Raw genomic sequence first — 11,180 nt, forward strand, 5'->3', positions numbered from 1 at the left:
TCTATACGATGCCAATGACAAAGTTACTCTTACTCCCATCCTCTCATGGCGCATTTCAAGCTTTCTCCTTCTACAACTTAATCATCATCATCATCATTGGCCTTATACGTCTTTTTCAGACGAATAACGTGATAAATAAAACAAACAAATTATCTGGTATTTAAGGTGTTTTGCTTATTACTCATTTCGATGGATATTACAAATTGCTATACCCACATTTACTTACAAATGTTTTAATAACATTTTAGATTCCCTAAAACATGAGGTGAAATCAAAAATACCTAATACATCGATTACACATCTTAAGAGTCCATTACTAACTTATGTGCTGGGTTCACATAAAACGTTATTTCATCTTTACAACAAAATAAATAATAAAATATTGCCTTAACCTTTCCATTGGCTACTCCAATCCAACTAAAACCACATAGGAACAACGAGACCATAAGTCCGTGAAGTCTTAAGTGACTATCGATGTATAAAATTTGTTTATTTGTTCTAGCCTAAACAAGCTTAAAATTATTACAATTTATATATTACTCATGCGTATCATGCGTCTTCGAATATGTTAATTGTGAAAAAATTATGACTATTTTGTTATGATTCGACGTTTATAAACTTTAAACAGGTTTACTATTAACATCATTTTATAACGGATTTAATAAAAACATAAAAAATACGTATGTTAATAATACAATCTAATTGGAATATTTGTAAGGTACTGCATAATGAAACGTTACGCATTTTAAGTTATTTCAAAATCAACGAACTCTGATTATGACTCCCAATATTTAGGTAGCATATTCAAGCATTTAGATAAACACGAACGCGATCGAATATCTCAGCCTTGAAAGAAGTGACACTCAAGGCAGTTTTTTTCTAAGGACTATAGGAATTTACACCTCTCTTAGCAAAACATTCCCTAAAATGCTTCATTTGATTAGATTCGGTCCATCGGCCATACTATAACTAGTTACAAGGCGACCAAGACGGGCTCATTGCAAATAATACATTTTATAATCAGGCCAATTTCAAAATTGCCCTAATTGAATATTCCCTGAGATTGCCTATAAGTTTATCTAATTTTCACTATCACAAGCCGATGGACTCGCAACCTAAGTTTAATTTTAGAAACATGATTTTAAATAGTATCTAGGACGTAAATCAGTTACTTGTAATGGTATTATACAAAAATAAAAGCCGAGTATCTCCATGAATATTTGTACCAAGCCAAGTCACTGCAAATTTAAACTATGTATATACAAATGTCCGAACAATTTTTACGAACGAGTAAGGCTTGTGTTGTAAAATGCCGGCCATGCATGAATAGGCAAACTGAACCTTAGAGCATATAGCATAATAGCTCTACCCTCTGTAAGGGTAAATGCCGTATTATTTCTGTTTAATATCGACAAACAATAAAATGTCCCTTACATAAAATATTATATTTTACACAGCGACTGATATTGCTCACGACGTCAGGATCACTTCATTGACTAGCGAAACTGGCCTCGTGTGTAATAATGTTTCATTTTAATAGATTAATTAACTTACATTATTTGTAGGTCGACAAATAGACAAACATTGAAGTTTGGATTGATCATTCAAGGCTTAGGATAGGCTTGCCTTCAAAATAACAACAATCAACCAATTTGTCTATTTTTTGAGCCACAAATTTCTAAATATAATGTCTACAAAAAAAAATATTTATCTTAAGGTAACAGACTCGCTACGAGTTCGGGTACTTAATGAAACAAAACAACTTTTTAACACATATTATTTCGCAGTCATTTTTTTTTTCAATCAGTTAAATAAAGAGTCAAATGAAATAAACAAATAACGACTAAATTGAGCTGAAACATGTAATTTAATATACATGAAAAACTATTTTCCTTTTATTTTATTGCCCCTAGAATACAAGACTCCAGCGTTAAATAAATGTTTCAATGGGTAGGTAACAAGGAATTTATTGTAGGCTACATCTAGGTATGGTAGTTAATAAGTCTTATCTGATGAAGGTCTCAACGGCGTTCATAAAGGCTGACTGGCAGTATATATTTTCGTTAAACTTATCTTCTGTCTACTCACTACTGCTGGACTGGCGGCAGCGGTATATCGGTGAATATTCCATGACGTATATTTGTATCGACACTAAAAAGCTTACTTAACTACGAATTTAAGTCCATATGCTACCTATTTACATACACCAGACACAGACCGGTGCGGGGTCAGTGGTGTCTCGGGTAGTGGTGCCCGTTGTTGTACCTGCGACAAACAATTATCATTACATTTACATAGAAAACTAAAACCACACGTCGCCATTTTGGAAATAAATAAAATCATGGACAAAGACACCCTTTTTGGCTCGAATTATTGTGGATTTGCCGCGCATGACATTAAATACTTGAGACAAATGAAGAGCGCTGACGTTTCTGTGAGAAAAAGAACAATAATATTACCTGTTGTTGAATCGCTTGTACTTGTTGTGATGTTTGTTGAAGTGGTGCGATGGTCGACGGTCTCCGCGGTACTTGAAGTTGCCGCCCCAATGTGGCTTATTCTGCTTCTCCTACACAAAAATACGTTAAATATCAGCTTTCGGGGCAATTATCTATAAAGTTGTAATCAATCAATGACATAATATTGCAATAAATTAATTTATGCTGAAGTGCGAGTGATTAAAAAACATAAAACGTGTTCAGGTCCACATATTCACGGGCAAGTCGTAAAAACAGACTGAGCAAAATGGGTCCCCTCTAATGTGATGGATGTAATCGAGAGTAGCTGCAGTTTGTCTTATAATCGCTTGTGACTCTGCTCATCCCATTAGGGATCACTGGCGTGACTTAATGTATGTACGTATACAAAGGGAGTTTTACCTGGAAGGGGTTGTAGTGCGGCCTGTTGTTGTTGAACCGGTTGTAGTGGTGGAAGCGCTTCACCTTCTTGTTGCGGCCGCGGTCCATCTCGTCCGCGCCTTCTATCGCACGCTTACGCTCCTCGCGACGTTCTTCGAATACCTACAAAATATAGTTCTATATAAATACACATTGCATTCTAACGAAGTCATGCACAAAACTTTTTAGAGGTAATAACAATGGCTGGATGAAAAGGTCTACTTCATTCTACTTTTCGATCTCCTGCGTACCACAACCATAGAAACGTACATAGTCGTCTCAATGTCAGTAAACATTTTACATGTAGAACATGAGCGCTCAAAAAGTGGCTCATGTTCTCATCTACGGTAGTTAACAATGATGTAGATAATTACGAAAATTGTCTATGGGTGATCGTGGTTTTACCACGGTATTCCGTCAATCAGCAAACGACCTTACAAATAACGATCACATTACAGTAATAATAAGGTCGATTTTTATTTGAATCAAAATGATTGACGACAAATTGGTGGATAGATGTAATACCTCTCTTAGAGTAATAAAGATGAATGTTACCTGTCGCGACATATTGCTGTGGGTGCCATTCCAGGTGGAGACGGGCGCGCCGTAGCCGCGGTGCGAGAGCCCCTGCAGGTGCCGCGCCGTCTCCACGGCGCCCGCGGCGGGCGCGGCTGGCGCGGCCGGCGCCGCCGCCTCGCTGCGGTCGCTCAGCGGGGACATGCTGCTCACGCTCGTGTTCGGACTTTGTTCGTCAGGGCGACGCTCCTCCTTCTCCTTTACTCTATTATTGAGAATGTGAAACTTATATTAGGAACAAGTAGCTAGTAGCTAACAATAAGAAGTACGTAAAAATATATGATTGAAATTAATATCCAAATTAGACTATAGCCATCCATAGTCGTGCTTCACTCATGAGGTCACATATATATACCTACTTTAAATAATTCAGAAATTGATGCTACTCACTTTTTAACGTTGGTGACGCCGTTCAAACTAGGACTTAGCAGCGGGCCACACTTCTCACTAGAAACGGTCCACGCGTGCATGCTCTTAGTGGTGACCACCAATCCTTGCTCTGACTCGCACCGACTCGGCTTAGGCTTGCGGCCCTCCTCCTTCGGGCCCTCTTTCCTCCTCTCCTCGCTCAGTCTATCGGCCCGCTCATCACCACTCGATTCCGAGTCGTAAGGAACTAATCTGGAACTGGAATTTCCATTCCTCTCACTGTGATTCGTCGAATCATTTCTGTTCATTTGCTCCTCCAACTTTTCTAATGGCGATTTCTGTTTTACTAGTTTACTCGTCGACGCAGACTTTTCAGGAGCCCTTCCGTTGTTGACGACGAGTGATCTGATATCAGAATCGCTCTTAGAAAGTTTTGATTTCATGGCGTCTTCGCCGTTCTGTTTTTTTATAATGAAACTTATTTTCTTATCTTCGTCGGCTTTATACAACTTGTCACCGCCGTTCAATATCTTTGGCGCGACTTTCTCCACTTCGCCATTCTGTTTCACAACCCAAGGTTCCGAATTGGAGATGCTGGCGTCTGACGATTTACTCAAGGTGCTATTTAATATTATGGGTTTAATTTCAGGCTTAGGTGCTTCTGTGGTGGTGCTATTAAAGTTAGGTTTTCGATCTTCACTTCTGTAAAATGTTAATTTTAAGGGGCTCTTTTCTCTGTTGAGAATATTGTCGGGGAGCTGCGGCCCGTAGACAGTGCTGGATGTGGAGGCGGTGGGGGTGGAAGTGTCTTCAGTGGCGTTGTCTTTCTCGAAGAACATAATATAGGCGTTGGTGCCCAACACGGCGGACAGCGGCAAGGGACGCACACAACTGTCGTCGAACTGATAATAGTTACTATTTGGCGCTTGTCCTATCGCCGTGTAGTGACCGCAATTTTGTGACGGACCCAGATGCGTGACCAGGCTCACCAATTTGTAAGACTGTAATACAAACAAATGATTTACAATATACTGTGTATTAATAAACTCTTAAGCATCTAACCTGAATGTGGCTATTTGCACATTTTTTACTGAGACTTACTCTACTACTAATAGTAACAAATGTTCTCTTTTTCATGTGTCCAATGACTCACCAACTGTTGCTGCGTGTTCTTGTTATACATGTACTTGTTGAGTGTGATCTTCTTGCGGAACTGCACGTGTTTGGACAGCTTGCCGCCAGCCAACGAGAACCTTTTCAGTGCGATGCAGAGCACCATCGGCGCGCGCTCCACGAAGAATTGTTTCGTTGCTGACACCTACAAAGAAAGAATAGTTTTAGTAATATTGCACTGGCATTTTGTTGCCCTGAAATATGAAAGTAATAATAACTATCACTGATAGTGTGGGATAGGGCTAATGTATACAGTTAAGGCGGCGCGGTACCGAGATCTGTTTTAACAGCTCAATTTTCATAGTGTAGAAGGCTGATGGACACATAATCCACTAGTCTGAATTATTGTATTTAGCTTTTTTAAGTGATGTATCTTCCTATTATGAAAAGTTTCCTTTATCAAATATTCAAATGCACATACCTTTTTATTACATGCTTCACATTTATAACCTAAATCTTCTAATCTTTCTCTGGAAAAAAATGAGTCTAATGCTTCATCCAGAGTAGAATGTTTTCTTATATCCAACAACAGGTCCTGAAATAGAAAACATTTATGTTAAATAAACACTTCAGAAATGTTGAATTAATATACTTTAACCAATCAATCAATAATTATTTACTGCACAGAAACAAAACTCACGGCGTTTACTGACAAATAAAATGATCACAATAGGCGGCCTTATTGCTAAATAGCAATTTCTGCCAAGCAACCTTAGGGTGAAAGAAGTTTATGCATTGGAGTGCAGGATGGTACAATACAAAAAAAAAGAATTAAAACTTTAAACTTTCTCCAAGTCTTATACACATATCAGGTTAGTTACTCCATGATATTACTATGTATATGACACTACTAAATTATGATGGATCGAACACCTGTCTTTTTTAGACAGGTGAATTTAAACTAAAACAGTAGGTACCTGAAAATGCTGATAAGTTGTAGACAGGTGGTGGCAGGCTAGACAGCGCACAGTGGAGCGCAGGTAGCCTCCCAGGATCTGGTTCAGTGGAGTAGTCTCCTTGCTGTACTGATCCAGCTTGTCAGAGTTCATGATCCGCGATAAATAGCATTTCTCCATAGCTTCTACCAGGTATCTGAAAATGACATAAATGTAATTTAAGCATGGTGTTATTTCGCAAAAGGATCCCATAAAGCAAAATTTCACTCCAATTTTATTTGAAGATAATATTTGGTTGATTTTGTATGGATTTAGCCAAATTTTCGGATGAAATTACTACCAAGGGTAGATTTGTATATTTTTTTATAACAACCTACCTATAAATATTTTTTGAGGAATTAAAATGATAGAGCATAAAATTATAGCAACATACCAACAAGAAAATAATATGTAACAATTCAAGTAAATCTTTTTTCACTATTGAAGTGAAAATAAAAAAGTAAACAGATGCAAGTGCAAGTCTGTAGATATTTTTCTCTGGCACTAGTAAATAGTAGTAAGTAAACATTTCTCTGAGCTATCACAATACCCAGTCAATAAGTTAAAAAATAAGCATAATTTGATATTCTATTCTATTTACTCCTTTTCTTCTTTCTTTTTTTTATGTTAATAATGTACAAGAAAGAATATAAGCATATACCTGAGGAACTCATGGGCATCCTCCTGTCGCCCAGGTGTGAGGTGGCGGCAGATAAGGCGCAGCTTGGAGTACACCTGCCATGGTTTGATGGGAGCGCCACCACTCTTCTGTGTAGCCATCAATGTGGCACGCATCCCACATATTACACACGCCTCTGTAAGTTGTTTACAAAGTTAAATTAGGAATTTTATAATTCAAATTTTAAATGTGTTCTAGGTATCAGTTTCATAGTTACAATTAGATAATCATCAAAAGAACATTTAGCTCAATTTGTAAATGAATTGCAAATTAGATTTCCATTATTGCAAATACATAAGGTACCTACTTTATGTCGTTAGAAAGTTTTTTTATGCAGAATCTGGTAAAATTCTTGATTAACCTATTGTAGATGTAAACAAAACAGAACCTACCTTGCTGATTACATTTTTCTGCATGAGGTGTTTCAGAAACTAGCCAGTTAGCAAAAGCAGGCACATGGAACAGTGCCTGAAGGGTGGAATTTAAGTAGCACGTATTGCCAACGTTCTGCATGCCGGCGCCCGCCGCCCACGCGCTCTGCCACCCCAACTGCACCTTTTCCAGGGGGAACAACGTGCGCTTCGGTTTAGGTAACCCATCCTCACCATTTTTACTACCATCTGCAAATGTCATAGAGTTCAACTAAATAAACCAATCAAAAACAAAGAATCTGCCCTCGTTGACATCAAAACAACTCACAAAAATGTATAACGTTTGAAACACTTCATAGGTAAATACCGCTGACAAATATTGACGGCATTCAGAAATATAACCTACAAACTGCTGTTATCATGTATATTCGGATATGGATCACAAACAAAACAATAAGCGCGTAAATTGTGTTTATGATTTGCTTACCTGATGTCTGATTGCTGGAAATGCTTTCTTTTTTAAGAAGTTTTGTATCAAGCACTGGTTTTTTAGGTCGAATCACCACGTATTTAGACTTGAGCCCATCGAGAACGTTGCTCTGATAATCACCTGATTCTTCAAACTCAATCTTTGATAGAAGAGAACTTTTAGCCGATGAATAAAGTCTACTATCTAATAACGAAGAGCTCTGAGAATCGTCCGCAGTAAGTGATAAACGCAATGCGCTTGATACTGGGTCGCAAATGGAAGCGGGCATTTTACCTCCAAAACTGCACTATCACGTTAATAAATCACAGCACAACACATTGTCTATATAATACAAATTCAGTTATTATAGTTGGGTTTGAGGCAAAATCCCCTGAAAACTTTCGTCACCATGTGTATTTGAAAATAATAAGAAATGAGAAAATGTAGCCTCCACGACAACCCGCGACGTCCAATCAAAGACAAAAGAGCGTTAAAAACCATTCATATAGCATAGCACACCAAAAAATTCCATAAACGTTAAATTCTCGCGTCTATTGATGCTACTAATAAGTGTTACACAAACTCCTTTGTTCATATATTTTTGTGCACAATTTCAATTTAATAGTGGTGATGTCCATAGTCAAAAGTAACAAATCCTTTTTCTTTTTCACAACACGAACAAAAACACTGGCTTGGCTTTTGACCATAGACAATATGTTTTCATAAACTTATAGAGGAATGACATTTGTCAAAGTCAGCAAAAAAATTGCTAACCTACTCCTGCTTGATTGAGAAATTTATCAAATAAATGGAAATATTTTGCACCAAATCAAGCATCCGCATTTAACGCGTGGTTAAGTAAATTCCTGAAGATAATCTATGCGGTAAATGCTGGCTTTCTAAAACTCTGAACAAGGTAGTTTTTTGGGTAGTGCGCGCCGGTGAAACTGATCATGGCGAATCCGTCGTCAGGCGTTGGTAAGAATTTTATTTTTATCGTTGAAAATTTAAACATTTTACTTATTATAAAAGAAAATGTTTTCCGACTTTACTACATTGATAAATTATATTGTAATCATATTTTTTTATCCAAACAGTTGTTCCTCGGAACTTTCGTCTTCTAGAAGAGCTTGAGCAAGGCCAAAAGGGAGTGGGTGATGGCACTATATCATGGGGCCTTGAGAGTGATGATGATATGACCCTTACTCATTGGACTGGGATGATAATTGGACCTCCCAGGGTATGTACCTTTGTCATATTACCTGCTGATCTTTTGTTTTTCTCTCAACAACAAATACATACATTATGAGCTACATCATTGTAATCTCATTTTCAGACTCCATATGAAAATAGGATGTATTCTCTTAAAGTTGAATGTGGCACTAGATACCCGGATGAGCCTCCTACTGCTCGATTTATCTCTAGGATCAACATGAACTGTGTGAACAGTCAGACTGGGCTTGTAAGTATTATCAGTTATTTTTACTGGCAACAAAGTAATTTAAGCTACATGAATGCCTTACTATGAAATGGGCTGTTCTGTCTCTTTCATTGTTATTTTTCAGCATTATGATATAGGTAGTACCTTTCTATTACAATTTTATTGTTATATTACCAGGTGGATAACAGGCAAGTCCCGATCCTTGCGCGATGGCAGCGTGACTACACGATCAAGACAGTTCTGCAGGAACTGAGACGTCTCATGACACTCAAGGAGAATATGAAGCTTTCGCAGCCGCCAGAGGGAAGCACTTTCTAGTTCCTCTCTCAATATACATGTCTCAGTACACCCCAATCTATTCACTCTGATCCACTGCTTGCAATACCTAGTACAATCAACTGCTAAGTTGGTATTGTAATTAATTTAAATATATATATTGTCTAAACTATCTCAACTATTGTACTGTTTTAGTTAAGAATACTTTTCTGTCTCCAAACTTACTGACTTGTTTCGTGATGCATTTATTAACTCAGTCTGCTCTATGGTAAATATTATTTTATAATTTCACGATAGATTGGGTGAATTGTAACTTGTAAGAATCATTTATAAACGGCTCTTGGTACCCACTTAGAGGGTAACACCCATTTATTTATCATATTACCTAAAAATTATTGTGGCCTTTGAGAAAGTTAAACTTGCTTTTGGTATAATTAAGGCTAGCTCTACCACCATCTTGATTTAGGTAAGTGATCCTGTGCCCATACTAGTTAACAACTGCATTTATATCTGCATACTTGCACTTATGCAGACAAAGACCTAAGTTCAAGTTGTTTATGATTATGGGCATATTTATTTTTAAACTATTATCATTATCACTCTGAATTTATGGGTTGAAATTCTCATTTCTATGAAATTTCAATTGATTAACATTATACTGAATTTATGTGAGAGAAAATTGCTTAATTTTTCTTATAGTTTAACATGATCAAGTGTAAAATATTTTAGGAAATTTTTATTTCTTAGGCACATAAGATAAAGTACTACTGGTTCTTTATAGAGCTTTGCATCATATTTGAATGTTTGTCTGAAACACGAACAATGCATATAATGCAACAGGCGAGAGCCAGGCGGCTCGAGCGCCTGCCGCCCGCGCCACTCACTCCACATACTTTAGCTCCCATTATCCACTATGCGTGAATTATTGTTACAAACCAAATGCTAAGTCAAATTGTTTCATAGCATTAATATTTTTACCAATGTATAACTAGCAAAGGTAAATAAATCAAATAATACTGTCGTATTTTAATTTTTTATTTGTAATGTTTCAACTGGGATAAATTAGAGAAGAGTAAAGAAAAACATTTATGTTACATTTTACATTTATTTGAGACACAAACATTTTAGAACATTCAAACTTAAAAAAATATGCAAGTATAATATTGCTATGCATTTCTCCATAAAAATGTTTTACTGTAAGTAAATCATAATTTATATTTTGCTATCTTGGCAAGACGATGATCTATAAGTTAAACAATCTCAATCAGGTATACAAAACTTATTACAATTTATAGATATACAGATGTTAACTACAAGTTCAAACAACTTGCACAAGCTTATCGCCAAATACAGATGGCTACCAGGTACATATTTATTAGAATATCAGTTTAAAATGCTATAAGCTATCCTCTATACTCGGATGTACTTTGATCTTACATATACAAATGTAATATAAATGTACAAATTACAAAGCTCTCAGATTTATCTATAATATTGCACAGACTTAAAACAATATCTAGTAAGTGTCGCTCATCCGAGGAGCAGTTATTAATGATAAAAAAGTGAATATGAAACAAACGCGTTCATCTATCTCCTTGCATAAACTATTTATTGACAACTTACAGATGACGGAGCGACTTGCTGGTACGAATCTGAATATATACTAACTACTTCTTGAATAGTTATCCCTAATTTTGTTATTGCTTGAATACACATAGCATTGTATATTATTTTCCAAAGAATATACGACATTCCGGTCATTTAATAGTAAAACCCACAAACATGTAAATTGGAAATCAAAAATTCTTAATATACAAAGTCAAAGTTCAGAAATCTTAAAAGTTCCCTAGTTTGTATTGTTAACTTGTAATTTAAAGGAAAATGTACAGTAGGGAGTTTTCAGTAATAGAACGATATCTAGTATAAAGTCTCATCTTTACGACAACTTTTTCAATATAAAAAAATATTTGCTATTTAAATAACATACTTGAAAA

General features: G+C 36.4%; 2 protein-coding genes across 2 annotated transcripts; one reads left to right on the top strand and one right to left on the bottom strand.

The window, feature by feature from the left end:
• Positions 1-149: 149 nt before the first annotated feature.
• LOC126372295 (ubiquitin carboxyl-terminal hydrolase 36) lies at positions 150-8,001 on the bottom strand. The gene is made up of 11 exons (XM_050017983.1): positions 7,488-8,001; positions 7,022-7,249; positions 6,612-6,765; positions 5,933-6,107; positions 5,437-5,550; positions 4,996-5,160; positions 3,864-4,843; positions 3,453-3,678; positions 2,880-3,020; positions 2,460-2,569; positions 150-2,265 (listed from the first exon to the last, which is right to left on the bottom strand). The coding sequence occupies exons 1-11, from the start codon at positions 7,756-7,758 to the stop codon at positions 2,229-2,231; spliced, it is 2,601 nt and encodes an 866-aa protein (XP_049873940.1). The 5' UTR covers positions 7,759-8,001; the 3' UTR covers positions 150-2,228.
• A 195-nt stretch (positions 8,002-8,196) lies between these two features.
• On the top strand, positions 8,197-10,210 carry LOC126372321 (ubiquitin-conjugating enzyme E2 variant 2). Its single transcript, XM_050018021.1, has 4 exons — positions 8,197-8,447; positions 8,567-8,709; positions 8,806-8,931; positions 9,088-10,210. The coding sequence occupies exons 1-4, from the start codon at positions 8,423-8,425 to the stop codon at positions 9,226-9,228; spliced, it is 435 nt and encodes a 144-aa protein (XP_049873978.1). The 5' UTR covers positions 8,197-8,422; the 3' UTR covers positions 9,229-10,210.
• Positions 10,211-11,180: the final 970 nt, after the last annotated feature.

The sequence above is a fragment of the Pectinophora gossypiella genome, chromosome 14, assembly GCF_024362695.1.
Source record: "Pectinophora gossypiella chromosome 14, ilPecGoss1.1, whole genome shotgun sequence".
Lineage (NCBI taxonomy): Eukaryota > Metazoa > Arthropoda > Insecta > Lepidoptera > Gelechiidae > Pectinophora > Pectinophora gossypiella.

What these genes read in the sequence shown, in the direction of transcription:
- LOC126372295 (XM_050017983.1), bottom strand. Translation starts at nt 7,758, where the DNA reads ATGCCCGCTTCCATTTGCGACCCAGTATCAAGCGCATTGCGTTTATCA. An exon ending in AGAAAAATGTAATCAGCAAG is followed by an intron (nt 6,766 to 7,021) that starts GTAGGTTCTGTT and finishes AACAACTTACAG; the next exon opens with AGGCGTGTGTAATATGTGGG. An exon ending in GGCGTCACCAACGTTAAAAA is followed by an intron (nt 3,679 to 3,863) that starts GTGAGTAGCATC and finishes TCTCAATAATAG; the next exon opens with AGTAAAGGAGAAGGAGGAGC.
- LOC126372321 (XM_050018021.1), top strand. Translation starts at nt 8,423, where the DNA reads ATGGCGAATCCGTCGTCAGGCGTTG. An exon ending in GAATCCGTCGTCAGGCGTTG is followed by an intron (nt 8,448 to 8,566) that starts GTAAGAATTTTA and finishes TTATCCAAACAG; the next exon opens with TTGTTCCTCGGAACTTTCGT. An exon ending in TGATAATTGGACCTCCCAGG is followed by an intron (nt 8,710 to 8,805) that starts GTATGTACCTTT and finishes TCTCATTTTCAG; the next exon opens with ACTCCATATGAAAATAGGAT.